General features: G+C 39.5%; 1 protein-coding gene across 4 annotated transcripts in view; it reads left to right on the top strand.

The window, feature by feature from the left end:
- Positions 1-20,487, top strand: part of SPIRE1 (spire type actin nucleation factor 1) — a 222,721-nt gene that overhangs the window by 164,797 nt on the left and 37,437 nt on the right. For 2 of the 4 annotated variants that reach the window (XM_030810795.1, XM_030810792.1), the window contains exons 7-9: positions 7,462-7,548; positions 10,364-10,493; positions 18,235-18,276. In XM_030810795.1, the coding sequence (XP_030666655.1) occupies positions 7,462-7,548; positions 10,364-10,493; positions 18,235-18,276 (259 nt within the window). The remainder of the gene's footprint in view (positions 1-7,461; positions 7,549-10,363; positions 10,494-18,234; positions 18,277-20,487) is intronic. The other 2 variants (XM_030810796.1, XM_030810794.1) reach the window with 1 other exon arrangement.

The following is a 20,487-nucleotide window of genomic DNA, read 5'->3' as shown; positions in this document are numbered from 1 at the left end:
CTTTCTATGTGCTAGACCTTATTCTGACTCTGGAAGGACGTATTACAGTCTGTTCTCTCAAAGCTTCCAGTATTTTGGGAGCCACTGATAACCTGTAGGGAAGCAGCTAAGTAGGGGGAAAAAAACAACAACAACATATCCAAAGATCAAGAAACAACGGGATCTGACACATGAGAACAACAAAAACAACTCGCCATCATTAGAGGATAGAACAGAATGCAGGAAACTGGAAAGGTGAGAAGAAAAGACGACTCAGGACCGAACCCATGCAGCTTTGGCGCTGAAGGATGAGTAGAGAAATCTGACAAAATAAAGACGGACAAGGCATAGTCAGAGAGAAGGCTGGAAAGTCAGGGGAAGTGGAGGCACAGCTGTGAAGAGTAGGCAGTGTTTCAGAGAGGTCGGATGCGCGCTGTGAAATGGTTAACAGATTTAGCAACATGGAAATTATTTGATCCTTTATTAAAGTAAAAGAGAGAAACCAGATTTTATGGTAGTAGGTGAGGCAACAGTGACAGTGAGCAAACAGTGTGAGTTTCTTTTAAGAATGTTTAAAAGAAGATAAAAGATAGATAGCATCTGGAGGAACACACAGGGTATTTCCTTTTTTTTTTTTTGAGACGGAGTCTCGCTCTGTCGCCCAGGCTGGAGTGTAGTGGCGTGATCTCAGCTCACTGCAAGTTCCGCCTCCCGGGTTCATCACGCCATTCTCCTGCCTCGGCCTCCCGAGTAGCTGGGATTACAGGTGCCTGCCACCACGCCCAGCTACTTTTTGTATTTTTAGTAGAGATGCAGTTTCATCAGGTTAGCCACGCTGGTCTCGAACTCCTGACCTCAGGTGATCCACCCACCTCAGCCTCCCAAAGTGCTGGAATTACAGGCATGAGCCACCGCACCCCACCCACGTGGGGTATTTCCTTGTATGTGTGTGCCGTGGCTTGTGTACCCAGCCCCCTATTAATAGATATTTGGTGGTTTCCAGTTTTCATTGTTTTAATCCATATTATGATGAACATCCAAATGCAAACATCTTACCCAATTATCCCCATGGTTTAAATTTTTATTGGTGAGATGAATAGATCAATATAATGCACATTTTATTGCTTTTTTTAAATGTATATTTTAAATTTTAGTACTTAATATTTTGCAAGATTTCTCTCCAGAAGGGTTGTACCAATTTACATTTTTACCAGTTTTGCAAGACTGTTCCTATTGATAATACTGGGTAATGTTATCTTTCTCAAAAATGTGTACTTATTTGAACTTTGTCCTTTCTGACTGGGGGAGTACTTAATGTTAATCTTAGGTTATTTTCCTCGTTATCCAGAAGGAATTATTCAAAAATTCCTATCAGTGTTAAAATAAGTCCTAGTAGATCATTAACATTTCTATTTGATTTATCATTAATGTATTTTACCTGTCATCTTTGATATTGCTAAATCTTTTTTGTTTTTTGTTTTTCTTAGTTTTTAGCAGAGTTTTACACTGCAAGAATCTTTCTCTTTTTATCAGAGAAAATAATTGTGCTAAATAGTAGTCAACCTGTTTGATACTAAGAATTATAGATTCCTTTTGAAGTTGCTGATTTAACAGTTCTTAGCTAGAGTCTAGGAATCTGTATGTTATAAGCACCCTAGATGAAGCTTAGGGAAGTAATGGTGTGTGATAGACAGAATGACAAAGAACTGTGCATCCAAAATGGAAAATGTTTGCTAGCATAAATAATTATGTTTCTCCTGTGGTAAATAAAAGACATTTATTGATTGATTGACACAGGGTCTTGCTCTGTTGCCTAGGCTGGAGTGCAGTGGCATGATCACGGCTCACCACAGCCTTAACCTCCCCAGCTCAAGCAATCCACCCATCTCAGCTTCTTGAGTAGCTGGGACTACAAGTGTGCACCACCACACATGGCAATTCCTTTTAATTTTTTGTAGAGGCAGGTTCTTGCTATGTTGCCCAGGCTGGTCTTGAGCTCCTGGGCTCAAGCAGTCCTCTCGCCTCAGCCTTCCAAAGTGCTAAGATTATAGGCATGAGCCACCACACCTGGGCCAGGCGCCATGGCTCACGCCTGTAATCCCAACACTTTGGGAGGCCGAGGCGGGCAGATCATGAGGTCAAGAGATTGAGACCATCCTGGCCAACATGGTCAAACCCCATCTCTATTAAAAATACAAAAATTAGCTGGGTGTGGTGGCATGTGCCTGTAGTCCCAGCTACTCGGGAGGCTGAGGCAGGAGAATTGCTTGAACCCGGGAGGCAGCAGTTGCAGTTAGGTGATATCGTGCCACTGGTACTCCAGCGTGACAACAGAGCGAGACTCCATCTCAAAAACAAACAAAAAAAGTCTGACTTTTTTCTTCCAGTTTTCTTTTTTATTATATATACCCATGTACCCATTTATTATATAAACCCTGTACCCATGAAGCATCACTCCCATTCTTCTCTCCCCTTATCCCCTGGTAACCACAAATATGCTTTCTGTCTCCGTGAACTTACCTATTCTGGATATTTCATGCATATTGCCTCATCATATATGACCTTTGGTGTCTGGCTTTGACTTAGCATAACGTTTCAAGGTTCATTCATATTGTAGCATGCTGAGGTACTTTGCTCCTTCTTTTTTTTTTTTTTTTTTTTTTGAGACAGAGTTTCACTCTTGTTGCCCCGGCTGGAGTGCAATGGCGTGATCTCAGCTCACTGCAACCTCCACCTCCCGGGTTCAAGCCATTCTCCTGCCTCCACCTCCCAAGTAGCTGGGGTTACAGGCATGCACCACCACACCCAGCTAATGTTGTATTTTTAGTAGAGATGGGGTTTCTCCATGTTAGTCAGGCTGGTCTCGGACTCCCAACCTCAGGTAATCTGCCCTCCTTGGCCTCCCAAAGTGCTGGGATTACAGGCATGAGCCACCGTGCCCAGCGAGCTACTTTACTCCTTCTGTGGCTGTACAGATATATCATATTTTGTTTATTCATGACCCAAATGGACATTTGGGTTCTTTCCAATTGGATTCTTTCATTTTCTAGCCTGAGTAGTGCTGCCGTGTATAGTACTGTACACGTTTTTGTTTGAATACCTGTTTTCAGTGATTTGGGGTATATACCTGGGAGTGGAGTGGCTGGATCATATAGTAATTCTATGTTTGGCTTATTGAGAAACTGCCAAACTGTGTTCCACAGCAGTTGCACCAATTAATATTCCCACCAGCAATGTACGAGGGGCCCAGTTTCTCCCATCCTTGCCAACACTTGCTATTGTTCATTTTGTTTTTAATTGTAACTCCCCTAACTGTGATATGATATCTCATTGTGGTTTTGATTTGCATTTCCCTGATGACTCACAATGTCATATATATTTTCATGTGCTTGTGGACCATTTGTATATCTTTGGAGAAATGCCTGTTCAGATTTTGTATTCATTTTTTTACATTTTAATTTAGATTCGGGTGTGCATGTGCCTGTTTGTCACATAGGTATATTGCATGCTGGTGGAGATTGGGTTTCTAGCATACCCATCACTTAAATAGTGAACATTGTACCTGATAGGTAACTTTTCAACCCTGACCCCCCTCCCAACCTCCCCATTTTTGGAGTTCTCCAGTGTCTACTATTTCCATCTTTGCATCCATGTGTACCCATTATTAGCTTCCACTTATAAGTGAGAACATGCAGTATTTGGTTTTCTGTTTCTGAGTTAGCTCACTTAGGATAATGGCCTCCAGCTCCATCCATGTTGCTGCAAAGGACATGATTTCATTTTTTTTTTATGGCTGTGTTGTACTCATTTTTTAATTGGATTGTTTGTATTTTTGCTGTTAAGTTGCAAAAGTTCTTTATATATTCTGGATAGTGGACCCCTGACAGATAGGTAATTTGCAAGTACAGAAAAACACCCATTCTGCAGACTGTCTTTTCACTCTCTTGATAGTGTCCTTTGATGCACAAAAGGTTTTAACTTTGCTGAAATACAATTTATCTATTTTTCCTTCTGTTGCTTGTGATTTTGGTGTCATATCTAGGAATTCATTACCAAATCCAGTTCATGAAGATTTTCCCTTATGTTCTCACCTGAGACACTTATAAATAGTTTTAGCTCTTATATTTAAGTCTTTGATCAGTTTTTTTTAGTTAATTTATATATACGGTGTGAGGTAAGGGTCAAACATTATTCTCTGTCAGAATTCCAGTGACTTTTTTTTTGGCAGAAGTGGAAAAATCAATTCTGAAATTCTTACGGAATCTCAAGGAATCCCAAATAATCAAAACAATCTTGAAAAAGAAAAAGTTGGTGGACTCACACATCCCCATTTTACAACTTACAACAAAGCTTTAGTAGTCAAAACAGTGTAGGATATAAAAAACAGAATTCAGAGTACAAAAACAAACTCATAAACCTATGTTCAGTCCATTTACGACAAGGGTGCCAAGACCACTAAATAGAGAAAGAATAGGTCTCTTCACCAATTGATATTGGGACAACTAGGTATCAACATGCAAAGAAGGATGTTTGGCCCTAACCTCACACTTCTTGAAATTTCATTAGGGGACCAATATCAATCACTAAACTATAAGTTGGTTTTGTAGATTATTAGCTGTGGTCTTATGTCATCATTAATGGTTCTGTTTTATTTAAGATAAAAATAAAAGGCCAGACACAGTGGCTCATACCTGCAATCCGACACTTTGTGGGAGGCCAAGGCGGGACGATTGCTTGAGCCCAGGACCTTGAGAGCAGCCTGGGCAACTTAGTGAGACCCCATCTCCATGAAAATAAATAAATAAATAAATAGGCAGGGTGCAGTTGCTCACACCTGTAATCCCAACACTGGGAGGCCAAGTGCTAGGATCGCTTGAGCCTGAACATTCAGGACCAGCCTAGGCAACATAGACCCCCAATTCTACAAAAAATAAAAAACTAGCTGAGGATGGTGGTTCACACCTGTAGTCCCAGCTACTCAGGAGGCCGAGGTGGAGGGATCGCTTGAGCCTGGGAGGTCAAGATGGCAGTGAGCTGTGATCACGCCACTGCACTCCAACCTGGGTCATAGAACAAGACTGTGTTGCAAAAAAAGAAAATTATTTCAGAAACAAGATTGAATACAGGGTAGACGTTTGAAATTTTTCAGAGGAGATCATTTTATGTATTAGAAGTTTTTTGTTGGGCCAGGCTTCCAGACTCACACCTGAAATCCCAGCACTTTAGGAGGCCGAGGTGGACGGATCACCTGAGGTCAGGAGTTCAAGACCAGCCTGGCCAACATGGTGAAACCCCGTCTCTACTAAGTAAAATACAAAAAAGAAGTTTTTTTGCTTGTTTAAGGCATTGTTGCTCAAAAATAATACCAAGTTTCTATAACTGATCTTATTTACTTAAGCATCTACTATTTGTGTTCATCCAGGAATCATTTCTCGTTTCGCTTCAGAGAGCTTGTTTACTTACAGGAAAATAATTTAACTGACCCAGCAGCAAAATGTTTTTCACACAAACACTTATCCTTATACAGGTTTAGCGTCACAAACCTGGACATCTGAAGTGCTCCAGCAAACTTTTTGAGGGCCAGTATGATACTCAAAAGACATTCTCATTGGAACATTTCAGATTTTTTGATAAGTATAATGTAAATATTCAAAAATCTGAAACACTCTTGCCCCAAACATTTGGATAAGGGAGCTTCTTCCACCCGTACTGACTTAGGTCCATAATGGCCTGCTGCCTCCCTCAGGAGCATTGTCCCGCATCTGTAATTGGGACCCAGGATACAGCCTCTTGACTACTGAGAAGACTGTTACAGTTAATGTGCTTGTTTTGGGAATGGAACGTATAGCCTTGGCCTCAGTTAATCCATTCTCATTTCTGCTCTTAGGATACAAAGAAAGCATGTGAAAATTAGCCAGAAAGATACATGTTATTCAGGAGTAGACTAGTCCTGAATAGAAAAGTCTGATTAAATTGTTTTATAAAATAAGGTTTTTTTTAATCTACATAATATGAAATCCACAAATAGTGGGTGGTGCCAGGTTAGGCCACTGGTTCTGCTTCTCGATCACCCTCCTTAAACCAGCAGTCATATGCCTGGCTTGGCTCAAACAGCAGCACTTATTCCTAAAGCTTGCTCTGGGCCATCCTGCTCTCATTCAGGGCTGGGGGAGAGGGAGGACCAGCATAGGGAGGATATTGAGTAGGCCCCAGCAGGCTTGCCCCACACTCTGAACTCAATATGGTGGTCACATCTGGGGAAGGGACAGGGCATGGGAGTGGCCATTGAGGTTCTATTTTGTCAAACAAGACCAGGAAACAAATAGGACAAACTGGTCATGACTGTGCCTTCTAAGTGGTCAGAATGGGAATTTAAGTTGTTACTTCTTGTGGTTTTCTGGGTTTAAAAAAAAATTTCTAAAAAAAAATTGTTTTTAACACATTGCTTTAAAAAGAGAGGACATTAGAGTAGAATCAGAGACAGACTGGTCCTCCACAATAGCTCTTCTACTTAAAAGTTTTGTGGATGGAGGCAGATATCCTCTGCTCTGTGCTTTAGTTTTATTTACAAAATGTGAATCTTTTTCCTGGTTTTTTTCTATTACCTAGGTTTTTGTAGGGTTTTGTTGTTGCTGTTGTTGTTGTTGTTGTTGTTTTGCGACGGAGTCCTGCTCTGTTGCCTAGGCTGGAGTGCAATAGCGTGATCTCGGCTCACTGCAACCTCCTCCTCCTAGGTTCAAGCGATTCTCCTGCCTCAGCTTCCCAAGTAGCTGGAATTACAGGTGCCTGCTACCATGCCTGGCTAATTTTTGTATTTTTGTATTTTTATTTTTATTTATTTATTTTTCTTTTTTTTGAGACAGAGTCTCGCTCTGTCACCCAGACTGCAGTGCAGTGGTGTGATCTCGGCTCACTGCAAGCTCCGCCTCATGGGTTCATGCCATTCTCCTGCCTCAGCCTCCTGAGTAGTTGGGACTACAGGTGCCCGCCACCACGCCCAGCTAATTTTTTGTATTTTTAGTAGAGACGGGGTTTCACTGTTAGCCAAGATGATCTCGATCTCCTGACCTCGTGATCATCCTGTCTCGGCCTCCCAAAGTGCTGGGATTACAGGCATGGGTCACTGCTCCCGGCCTACCTGGGTTTTTTTACAAGGAGGAAAATAAGAGGTAAAAATTTTTTTAATCATAAAATACTTAATAAGTTCAAGTATTATTTATTCCATTTACATTCATAATTTTAGAAACTTTTTGTTGAAATTTCCCAAAGTCATAGAATTAAAGTAAACTTGGATTTTCTTCAATTTCACAGTCTTTCCTCTGAATCACTCAGCCATTTACTCCCCACTTTATTGATTTGAAATGTATCCTTGATAATTACACTTCACTAATTTTGTGGCACATTTGAGATAACAGCTATACCTAGAAATTCATGATAGTCTTATATAGTCACATGAATCTTCTGCTTTTTGTCTCCTTTTAGGTGAATGGTGATATTCCCCCTCGGTTAAAAAAGAGTGCTCATGAAATCATCCTCGACTTCATCAGATCCAGACCTCCTTTAAATCCAGTATGTAATTCGACATAGTTCTCTAGATTGGAGATATCATAATGAATTATTCTACTCTAGGGTGTCATCTCTAGAACTCAGCTTTCCTAGGTGGTTTTTCCTCTGAGCTTTTTACTCTAAAGATGAAGCCCAGCTGTAAATTATATTCTTTATGTTTTTGAGACAGAGTTTCACTGTGTCACCCAGGCTGGAGTGACCCCTGGGACTCAAGTGATCCTCCTACCTCAGCCTCCCAAGTTGCTGGGACCACAGGTGTGCACCACCATGCCCAGGCTAACTTTTTAAATTTTTTGTGGAGATGGGGTTTTGCCATGTTGCCCACACTGGTCTCAAACTCCTGGCCTCAAGCAGTCCTCCCACCTCAGCCTCCTGAAGTGTTGAGATTACAGACATGAGCCACCACAGCTGGCCTTGTAAATTACATTCTTAAGTCACTGAAAAATCTTAAAATTATTTAATACAAGGCTGTCTTAGGTTACTTTTACTCAAAACAACCTGGGTCATGGTGCAAAATCTGGCCATATACCTCCTAGATAACAGCTAAATATATTACTGGATAGTCTCGTTATGGATTGTCCTTCCAGTTTACTATAGGATGCAACTACCCCTCCTTGATTAAATTGTCATATTGACATATTTTATAATAAATCCACCCTGCTGTACATCCATTTCTATGTTAATTATCATGTTCCTCTGTTAGCAGAGTTCTTTCTAGCAACCATAGACTCAGAATATTCTAATCTGTTGGAACATTGGTTTGTGTTTCTTCTGTTCCTTATTTCTTTTTTACCCGGCTCAATAGCCAGTGCTCACCAAAGCCTCTCAAAAGAGTGTACATAAAGTAACTAGAAAGTGAATAGTATTTCTCAGTTTGTATACAACTAAAGCATAATTAATAATCCTTTTTATAAATCTTTTTTAAAGAAGGCAAAGAGGGCCACCTGGGAGGTTTTGTATTTTTTTTTTTTTTTTTTTGAGACAGAGTTTCACTTTGTCGCCCAGGCTGGAGTGCAATGGTGCAATCTCGGCTCATTGCAAGCTCCGCCTCCTGGGTTCACGCCATTCTCCTGCCTCAGCCTCCCAAGTAGCTGGGACTACAAGCACCTGCCACCACGCCTGGCTAATTTTTTTGTATTTTCAGTAAAGATGGGGTTTCTTTTTCTTTTTTTTTTTTTGTGACGGAGTCTCGCTCTGTTTCCCAGCCTGGAGTGCAGTGGCGCGATCTCGACTCACTGCAAGCTCCACCTCCCAGGTTCACACCATTCTCCTGCCTCAGCCTCCCGAGTAGCTGGGACTACAGGCGCCCGCCACCACACCCAGCTAATTTTTTTTGTATTTTTTTTTTTTTTAGTAGAGATGGGGTTTCACCATGTTAGCCAGGATGGTCTCGATTTCCTGACCTCATGATCCACCCACCTCGGCCTCCCAAAGTGCTGGGATTACAGGCATGAGCCACCGCACCCAGCCAAGTTTTTTTCTCTGAGTTTTTTACTCTAAAGATGAAGCCCAGCTGTAAATTATATTCTTTTTGTTTTTGAGACAGAGTCTCACTGTGTCTCCCAGGCCAGAGTGGTCATGGTAGGATGGTAGGTCATGGTAGAATAGAAGGAGCATGGACCATGTGAACCTGGACTTGAACACTGGCTCCACAATTTAGCAGCCACATATCTCTGAGGCAGCTAATCAGCCTCCCAGAGCCTTTATTTCCTCAATTATAAAATGAAGATAATAACAATCTAAGAAGGTTATGGAGGGTTACTAAAAAATGTTAGTTTTAAAAACAGTAGAGCGGGGTGTTCACAGCACTTTGGGAGGTGGCTCACACCTGTAATCCCCGCACTTTGGAAGGCCAGGATGGGAAGATTGCTTGGGCCCAGGAATTCAAAACCAGCCTGGGCAACATAGAGAGACCCTGTCTCTACAAAGAAATTAAAGAAAAAATAATTAGCCATGTGCAGTGGCATATACTTCTTGTCCCAGCTACTCAGGAGGCTGAGGTAGAAGGATCACTTCAGCATAGCAGGTCAAGACCACAGTGAGCCATGATCATGCCACTGCACTCCAGCCTGGGTGACAGAGCAAGACCCTGTCTCAAAAACAAAAAACAAAACAAAGCAAAAACACAGAAAAAACAGCAGTAGTAATAGCCTACATTGCAACTGATTATCTATCGTACTAGCATATAGGGAACATAATTATAACTGCTTAAAATTAGTTGAGCAAGCCAGGCTCAGTGGCATGCACCTGGAATCCCAACCACTTGGGAGGCTCAGGCAGAGGGACCCCTTGAGCTTAGACATTCAGAGGTGTAGCCAGGTGCAGTGACTCATGCCTGTAATCTCAGCACTTTGGGAGACTGAGGAGGGTAGATCACTTGAGATCAGGAGATCGAGACCAGCCTGACCAACTTGGTGAAACCCCATCTCTACTAAAAATACAAAAATTAGCCAGGCATGTTGGCACACGCCTGTAATCCCAGCTACTCGGGAGGCTGAGGCATGAGAATCGCTTGAACCCGGGAGGCAGAGGTTGCAGTGAGCTGAGATTGCACCACTGCACTCCAGCCTGGGCAACAGAGTGAGACCCCTTCTGTAAGCAATAAAATACAATTTGAGAATGTATAACCAAATCACCAGTAATCTCCCTGTTGCTTTAGGAACCTTAATATTTAATGACTTGAAAGTAGTCTTTTATCAAGCAGTGTTTCAATCAATGAAATGTAATTTATAATACTGTACTGTATGACAGTATTAGTAAAGTATAAGTAAAAATTACTTAATTACTCAAGTCTTTAGCCATTTTCCTTACTTTCAAGGTCTCAGCCAGAAAACTGAAACCAACTCCACCACGGCCACGGAGCCTCCATGAAAGAATATTAGAAGAAATTAAAGCAGAAAGAAAGCTTCGGCCTGTCTCACCAGAGGAGATTAGACGTAGCAGATTAGGTGAGTCCACTGCTTCCTATACTCAGTCTAGAGTCATCCCCTGGGAAAAGGATCTTTATACACCCAGCCCCATGAAAGTAAAGAGTTCTCATTCCGTGTTCATTTCTCTGTATCTCACTTACTTGTTCTCCTTCTCACTCTCTCATACACATATCCCCTCACACTTACTTGAAATTTATAGGGTGGGAAATCCTTCTGCCTATCTAATATTGAACTATATGAGAACATCGTGCCATAATTGAAAGAGCTCTGCCAGTCTCTAGGCTGAGGTTTTAGGAAAGTCTCTTTACCTTTCTGAGCATCATTTTCTTCATTGGCAGAAGGGGGATAAAAATTCCTCTTAACCTACATTATGAGTTTTATGTAAGAATTAAATAGGATTATGGTAAAAATACTTTATAAATTGTATTGCATATATAAAGATAAGGTATTATATTTTAGAAATATAGATGATAGATATATAGTTTTACCTTATGTTTCTTTATTATGGGTTTAAAGATACGGTATTATGTCATGAAAGTATGTTATTACCTGATATCACTTAACTTATTTCTAAACTTCCTTTATAGTTATTATTTTTTATTTTTTAGTGTGTACTATAAGCACATATTGATTTTGATTTATAGAAAGGCCATATTATAAGATGTCTGTAAACATTTTTGTTTATACGACTGTCTTTCAGTTTGTAAGACTAAAAATGCCCAAAGAATCCAGAGAAACTGCCTTTAGGAAAACAGTCTGTAGTGGTACCTTAACAGGAAAGGATCTAGTTCTGTGACCCTCACTCTGCTAGTTTTCTCCTCTGATCTCTTCTTCTGCCTTTTTCAGACTCTTGGACTTCAAAATTTCTATCCTGGGTTCTGTTCTCCCTAAGCAACCATACCCTCTTCCATGGTTTTTGTTTCTGACTACCTTCCAGCTCACAGTCTACATTGCAGATCTCTAAAAATGCATACTCATACGTCCAGCTGTCTTCTCATATCCTACAAGCAAGACAAACCCAACATGTCCACAAGTGAACTCATCCTGTCTCTCCCCAAACCATCGCATTTTGTTTTCCCAGTGTAGAAACCTTAACATAATCTTTGACTCTTACTCGATGGCCAGCCCCTGTTGATTTTACTTCCTCTGGATCTTTTTAATCTTCTATTCTTCTCAGCCCAGCAGCCACTGTCCCAGCCGAAGCTGTCATCTGTCGCAGCAGCACTGACTGTCCTCCTGCTTCCAGTCTTGAACTCTTCCACCATTCCATATTGATTTTCCTTGTTTAATCCTGACCCTTCTGTTGGGTGACCTTAGTGATGACAGGGCCCATGTCTGTCTTGTTCGTTGTTGTGTCCCTAGTACAGCACTGGGCTGTACAGAGTACTCTCATGGGTTGAAATAATTAAATGTACTTTCTGGTGACAAAGCTTCAGAGTGGATCACTTGAGCCCAGGAGATCAAGGCTGTAGTGAGCTGTGATTGCACCACTCCACTCTAGCCTGGGTGGCACCAAGATTCCATGGAAAGAAAGAAAGAAAGAAAAAGACCAGTTGACTGTATATGTGTGGGTTCATTTCTGGACTCTTTGTTCTGTTCCACTGTTGTTTGCCAGTACCATGCTGTTTTTGTTGTTGTAACTTTATAATATATTGTAAGATCAGAAGGTGTGATGTCTCTGGCTTTGTTATTCTTTCTCAAGATTGATTGGCTATTCATTGTCTTTTGTGGTTCCCTAGGAATTTTAGGATTATCTTCTATTTCTGTAAAAAATACCATTGGGATTTTCATGGGGATTCTGTTGGATCTGTATATAGCTTTGGGTAGTATTCACATGTTAACAGTAAGTCTTTCAATTCATGAACATTATTCTTCCATTTGTTTCTGTCTTACAGTTTTTGTATATAAATCTTTTACCTCCTTAATTAAATTTACTCCTAGATATTTTATTCTTTTTGGTGCTGTTGTCAATGGGATTGTCTTTTTGTTGTTAGTGTATTGAAAAAATTTTTATGGAGTTTTCTATCTATAAGATCATGTCATCTGCAAACAGGGATACTTTTATTACTTTCTTTCCAATTGGATGCCTTTTATTTCTTTTTTTGCCTAACTGCTCTGGCTAGAACTACCAGTACTGTGTTGAATATAGAAGTGGTCATCCTTGCCTTGTTCCTGATTTTGGAGGAAAAGCTTTCAGTTTTCCCCTATTGAGTATGATGTTAGCTGTCAGCTTTCCATATGTGGCCTTATTATGTTGAGGTAATTTCCTTCTATTCCTAATTTGTTGAGTGTTTTTATTATGAAAAGGTGTTGAATTTTGTCACATGCTTTCTCTGCATTTGAAATGATCATGTGATTTTTATTCTTTATTCTGTTATGGTGGTGTATCATGTTAATTGATTTTCATGTGTTAAGCTGTCCTTGTATCCCAGGGATAAATCCCACTTGGTCATGATGTATGATCCTTTTATTGTGCTGATGGATTCAGTTTGCTAGTATTTTGTTCAGAATTTTGAATCTATATTCATTAAGGATTTTAGCCTGTAATTTTGGAGTTTTTGGCCTCGTAAAACAAAATTAGAAGTGTTCTCTCATCTTCAGTGTTTTGAAAGAGCTTGAGAGGGCTTGGCATTAATTCTTCTTTCAATATTTGGTAGAATTCACCAGTGAATCCACCTGGTCCTGAGCCTTTCTTTGTTGGGGAGCTTTTTGATGAGTGATTCAGTCTCTCATAGAAAGCCTTTGTCACATACATATTCTTCAGTTTCACTTTTTAAAATTATATTTAGTTGCTAATGGGAACCCTACTTTAGAATAATTAAATATCATTTTTATGTTAAGTATGTCTTTATTTTAACCTTGACAGTTGGTATTTCACAACCACCAGAATTGAGCTGTTACAGAAAGATATTGTTCTGTGAGAGTGTTACTTCTAGAATTCCGAGTTCAAATTGATATTAAACTCTAATTGTAAAGTAAGGGATTTTGGTCATTTTTTCTACAGAACTACATTGGTTCTTACTATACAGTTTTGCTTTGGGGAGTTCAGTTCTGATAATATTGGCAGAATTAACTTGAAGAAAAGTTGCCCTAAATATTTGTATCACTTTTCCCCTACATGTAATTGCAAGTAGGAGCTCACTGCAGCAATGGCAAAAATGTCTGAATGTTTAAAGATGACAATGTTACCCATAATTACAACAGCCAGAGGCATCCACTGTGAATTTACTTGTGCATTACAAAGTGAGGATGAAAACTGTGTATATACAGTACTCTGTTTTCTGCATCTAATGTTTTATTTGGCATGACCATCTTCCTATGTCATTAAATATGACTCCAAATACGATTTATAAGGATGTAATCTCCTAATAGATGGCTAAATTGGGTTTTATTTACCTATTTTCCTGATTCACAAGCTTTTTCCATTTTTTCCTAGTAAGTCTGAAATTACTATTTTTGTACATCAGTCTTTGTTCATGTCTCTGATTATTTGTTTTCTTCTAAACATCTTAATTGACATGATCCTCAATTTTTGTCCTCTTTTTGGTATAGAGATTGGAAAATATATAAATGTCATCTCCCAAGAAATAATTGCATCCCCTTCTTAACACAGTAGTCAGCCTTATTTCAAAAGATATATTCATGTGCTAGAGAAAAAAAGAGCAGAATAAGAAGATATTAGAGAAGATGGAAGAGTGCTTTGATAATATGCAATACTTTATTTGCTATACATAATTAGGAAAATCTAGAGTAGATAATATAGGAGTTTAGAAGTACAGTTTTTTGAATGGTGAGTGGAAGATTTTTTTTTTTCTAGAAAACTTCTCCAAGATAAGTTCGAGGAAGATTATTCTTTTTTTTTTTTTTTTTTTTTTTGAGACGGAGTCTCGCTCTGTCTCCCAGGCTGGAGTGCAGTGGCGCGATCTTGGCTCACTGCAATCTCCACCTCCTGGGTTGACACCATTCTCCTGCCTCAGCCTCCCGAGTAGCTGGGACTACAGGCGCCTCCCACCACACCCGGCTAATTTTTTGTATTTTTTTTAGTAGAGACGGGGTTTCACCTTGTTAGCCAGGATGGTCTCGATCTCCTGACCTCATAATCCACCCGTCTCGGCCCCCCAAAGTGCTGGGATTACAGGCGTGAGCCACTGCACCTGACCCAAGGAAGATTATTCTTATCAACACAAAATCCCTAACCAATTTCCTATGAGATAACTAAAACACAGTAAAATGCCTGTTTAAAACATACATCCTAACTTCTATATTAGGATGAAAATACTTAAAATATTATTTCCCAGTCCTCAAACAGTATGATTGTTAAATAATAGTTGATTTGCCACATCTAACATGCATATCCCCTTTATTGACGTGTGTATATCTAGAAACATCTACATATGATTCTGACATCTTGCTAATGTGTGTTTGGGATGTAAATCAGTACTTTTCCTTCACGTCATCTTTTTTTAATATTGAGCTTTTGGGTTGTAAATAAAAATTGTTCCTTTAAAACCAGCTGCTAAAATACACACTGAGACATATTTACATTCCATTAAATTGGGGTATTAGAAGTCTAGAGTCTGTCTCCCTGGAAAACAACAACTAGAGAGACATTGTGCCTGATATGCCTGTACTTCCAAAGCTACTGCTGCTCTGCAGTGTGTCCGTCTCCAGCCACAAAGGCCCTCCCCACTGGGCATAATCCCCACCAGGACCTCAGGCTTCCAGAAATCAAAAGTCAGGAGGGCAAGGTTATCTTTGATGACAACAAAGTTTCACCAAGGGGCCAACTTTGTGAAATGGGGTGACAAAAAAATTACAAGGAAAAATAATTAACATCTCAAATTATTCTACCCCCTTTATATGAAGAGGATTTAAAAGAATGGAAGAAAGGATATGACAAAAGATATTCAGTGAGGCATTGCTTTGGCTTCAGCAGTTTTGGAGAATATGGGAAGTCCTGGTAGATGTAGTTTCTGGAATGGAAAACGAAGACTATGCTTTGTTGGAGAGGAAGGGAAGACTGGCCAATGGGTATCTGAAGTCCTGTGCTTCAGTGCCTGATGTGCTGGTTTCTGAACAATCCTAGGAAGGCTGAGCCTGTGTCACAGGAAAGATGTTTTCTCTTTGATGCAAAGGTACTGGTATGAGCTTTGGACTGCAGTGAAAATAGATAATCCTCGCTGTCATGAATACCTAAAATCATCACATCTCTGCAATAACCTTTTTAACAGCTTTATTGAGCTTTATGGCATTTATATGCCATAAAATTCACTCATTTAAAGTATACAATTTAGTGGTTATTACATGCATAAATTTTAAAAGCAGAGTGCTTCAACAGGAAATAATAATTTCATTTTTAAGAAATGTTAGAATGGCCATCATTAAAAAAGCAGGAAACAACAGGTGCTGGAGAGGATGTGGAGAAATAGGAACACTTTTACACTGTTGGTGGGACTGTAAACTAGTTCAACCATTGTGGAAGTCAGTGTGGCGATTCCTCAGGGATCTAGAACTGGAAATACCATTTGACCCAGCCATCCCATTACTGGGTATATACCCAAAGGACTATAAATCATGCTGCTATAAAGACACATGCACACGTATGTTTATTGCGGCACTATTCACAATAGCAAAGAGTTGGAACCAACCCAAATGTCCAACAGCGATAGACTGGATTAAGAAAATGTGGCACATATACACCATGGAATACTATGCAGCCATAAAAAATGATGAGTTCGTGTCCTTTGTAGGGACATGGATGAAACTGGAAAACATCATTCTCAGTAAACTATCGCAAGGACAAAAAACCAAACACTGCATGTTCTCACTCATAGGTGGGAATTGAACAATGAGAACTCATGGACACAGGAAGGGGAATATCACATTCCAGGGACTGTTGTGGGGTGGGGGGAGGGGGGAGGGACAGCATTAGGAGATATACCTAATGCTAAATGACGAGTTAATGGGTGCAGGAAATCAACATGGCACATGGATACATATGTAACAAACCTGCACATTGTGCACATGTACCCTAAAACCTAAAGTATAATTAAAAAAAAAAAAAAAAAAAAAAAAGGCCGGGCACAGTGGCTCATGCCTGTAATCCCAGCACTTTGGGAGGCCGAGGCGGGCGGGTCACAAGATCAGGAGTTCAAGACCATCCTGGCCAACATGGTGAAACCCCGTCTCTACTAAAAGTACAAAAATTAGCTGGGCCTGGTGGCAGGCACCTGTAATCCCAGCTACTCAGGAGACTGAAGCAGGAGAATTGCTTGAACCTGGGAAGCAGAGGTTGCAGTGAGCCGAGATTGCACCACTGCAGCCACTGCACTCCAGCCTGGCAATAGGGTGAGACTCCGTCTCAAAAAAAAAAGAAAATAAATGATAATTACGGTAGTCTTCTTTTATCTGAGGGGGAGATATATTCCAAGACCCCGAGTGGATGCTTGAAACGATGGATAGTACCAAACTTTATATGTACCATGCTTTTTCCTTTACAGGCATACCTATGAAAAAGTTTATTTTATAAAATAGGCTCAGTAAGAGATTCACAACAATTACTAATAATAAAATAGAAAAAGTAATATTCAGGAAACATGCAATTTAAAACTTATGAATTGGCCGGGCATGGTGGCTTATGCCTGTAATCCCAACATTTTGGGAGGCCGAGGCATGTAGATCACCTGAGATCAGGAGTTCGAGACCAGCCTGGCCAATATGGCAAAACCCTGTCTCTACTAAAAATACAAAAGTTAGTCGGGCATGGTGGTGGGCGCCTGTAATCCCAGCTACTCAAGAGGCTGAGGCGCAAGAATTGCTTGAACCCGGGAGGCAGAGATTGTGGTGAGCTGAGATCACACCACTGCCCTCCAGCCTTGGCAACAGAGCGAGACTCCATTTCAAAATAAATAAATCTTATGAATTGTTTATTGCTGGGATTTTTCATTTGATATTTTTGGATCATGAGTAACTGAAACCATGGAAAGTGAAACTATGATAAGGAAGGACTACCATATTCAGTTTTTACTGTGTGTCAAGCACTATTCTGAGCACCTTTTTTACATGAAGTTATTTAATCTTTGTAACAATTCCATAAGATAGGATTATTCTCATTTTACAGATGAAGTAACTAAAGCACAGAGAGGTTAAGTAACTTGCCTGGGGTCACACTCCCAGTTAGTGGCAGAGCTGAGGTTCAAACTCAGGCAGTCTGGACTGTCCTTCAACTACTATGTTATACGGCCTACAATAGTTTATTGACACATAGTGGTGATGCTGCTAAACTAGCTGAACTGAGAATTTTTTATGAACTGTTTCACCTTTATTCTGAGAGCCAAATTTTCATCCTGACATAAATTATTGAAGGATAAATTTACTCTGAAATTTTAAAGAGTTGTATGTTCCCTAAAATCATGTTTTAAAACATGGCTTTTTAAAAAAATCTATATTTAAGTCAAACATCCTATTCTGTGATTCTTTAAAATGTTTGTATTTTTATCATGCTTTCATTTTTAACTTGTTTTTTAAAAAGTTACTTTTTCCTTTTATTGTTACTCCATTTGAAGTCTTAGTGATATAATTGAAACTAAGACTCTTGCATGGTTTTAATGTATTTCAGATTTTCATTCACTAGCTTCTGCCTTAGAGTCTGACATGTAGCCACTAAGGGTCTTCATTAATCCATTCCCTTTTTTGTCCTCCCTGTATATTCCTAACAGCTGAATTATTTTCTTTTTATTGTTTGTTTTCTTTTTTTCAGCAATGCGGCCACTTAGCATGTCTTACAGTTTTGACTTGTCAGGTAAAAAAAACAAAAACACTTTTACCCTGACGTGGGTTTTGTGGTTTCTGTGAAATACATTTCATTCGTCTGCTTGTTCAAACATGTTAAAAAAGAAAATTGAAAGGCTTCTTCTAAGCTGTGGTCAGTAAAATAAAACATTCTGCTCGTTTGAAAACAATATATGTAAAAAAGATACAAGACTACAGTAAATCTGTTTTCTCCTAAGCAATTTTGGAGGAACCATCACACCATACTCATGGTTCTAGAAGATGGTGCCCATCTTAATGGCGGCTGTGACTGCCCAGGCTCTTCTAGAGCAATGAGGTTAAAGCCTACAGCAGACCTTTGCCCTAAGAGAATAGAAAAAAACTTCGTAGAAACAAAATTCTGACACATCTACTTCCTGTTCTCTAAAGTATTCAGTTATTTAAGTAACAACTTAAAATGGTTATCTACTTCAGATGACAGCACCTCAGTTGATGGGCAAGAACTGTCTTTTGTATCTTTGTGCTCAGTGGATAGAGCCTAGTCATGAATGACTTTGAATGCTGATTAAGAGTATAAAAATACAGGCCGGGCACAGTGGCCCACGCCTGTAATCCCAGCACTTTGGGAGGCCAAGGTGGGCGGATCACGAGGTCAGGAGATCGAGACCATCCTGGCTAACACGGTGAAACCCCATCTCTACTAAAAATACAAAAAAATTAGCCAGGCGTGGTGGCACACGCCTGTAGTCCCAGCTACTTGGGAGGCTGAGGCAGGAGAATTGCTTGAAGCCGGGAGGCGGAGGTTGCAGTGAGCCGAGATCGTGCCACTGAACTCCAGCCTGGACAACAGAGCGAGACTCAGTCTCAAAAAAAAAAAAAAGAGTATAAAAATACAAGAGCATTGTAATGGCTTTGGTTGTAATATATATGTGCCTCAGATTTGTAGTACAAGTTTAGACCCTTCTGTTAAACAGAGATTAATAGTGAAATGACTAAATTTGATCTATAAAATCAACCCTTTTTAAATTAAAACTTTAAATATATATGAGTGAATTTTCTTTCATTTATTTATTTATTTTAGAAAATAGAGACAGGGTTTCACCATGTTGGCCAGGCTGCTCTCGAACTCCCGGGCCCAAGCAATTCACCAACCTTGGCCTCCCAAAGTGCTAGGAATACAGGCATAAGCCACCTCACCCAGCCAGGTGAATTTTCAAAACCAACTTAATCCCAATAAAATATTTTGCAAGTTAGAGTTTTTAATTTTGGAAGCTACTGTTTTAAATATAAAATGAGATGAGATGTTGGCACAAATATCTTCTCTTGGAATTTTCTTTTAAATGCCATAGAATGCCTCTTAAGATACAAAGAATTGTTGGCATACCTGAGATACAAATTCATATTTAAAGAGTTCTAGTATATTCTGTATATGAATATTTATTGAGTATCTTCCAGCTACAAAGCTAGTTTCCAACTGTTTTTAAATCTTCTGCTTACTTGTGTAGGTCTCAGGAATGACTGTAATATTTTACAATCACTCACTTACTATTTTTGACTGACCACTGAAGAGCTTTTTCTATTTTCTTTATTCTTTTGGAATTTTTATTTTTTCAGCCATTTGCAGAGTGACCTTGTAAAAAATTTGGTCTGGAAAATAAATGCAGAAACATAGTAATATATATGTCACTACTAATCCCCAAAAGTTGGCAATATACATTACAGATACTCTACCTTTTTTTTAGTATCTACAAGAGATGCTTCCATTAGTTGGACCGTAATAAGAAAGTGAGTGGTTGGCTGCCTAAACTCATTGACCATTGGCTAATCTAAATTAGGCACACATTGCTGATCTTGACAGTATGCATGCTCACACACCTCATCTATAGGTATGTTGTGTGTTCTGTGTTCTTGCAGCCTACACGATGGGTTCTGTTTGGAAAGAAAACTCTTGGTACTTAAATTTCTTAGTGTAAAAGGGTAGCGGAGAATTTTTATTTGGTTTCACTGCTTATCATTTGCTATAATTTATTTCATGTCTTCGTGTACTTTGTGATTGTCTAATGCTTCATTCTTGATTTTTTGTGCTGCCTTTATGTTTTTCATTGTTGCATTTTAACTATTAATTAAAATTTCCCAAATTATAAATAGAAAAGATCGATTCATTCTTCTAACTTAAATGCAAAGATTGGAGTGCATTTTCTGAGTTAGAAAATGAACAAACTAGTGAGAAACATTGTAAACA

Source organism: Nomascus leucogenys, chromosome 4 (assembly GCF_006542625.1).
Source record: "Nomascus leucogenys isolate Asia chromosome 4, Asia_NLE_v1, whole genome shotgun sequence".
Taxonomy (NCBI): domain Eukaryota; kingdom Metazoa; phylum Chordata; class Mammalia; order Primates; family Hylobatidae; genus Nomascus; species Nomascus leucogenys.
This window is presented reverse-complemented; position numbering and strand designations above follow the sequence as displayed.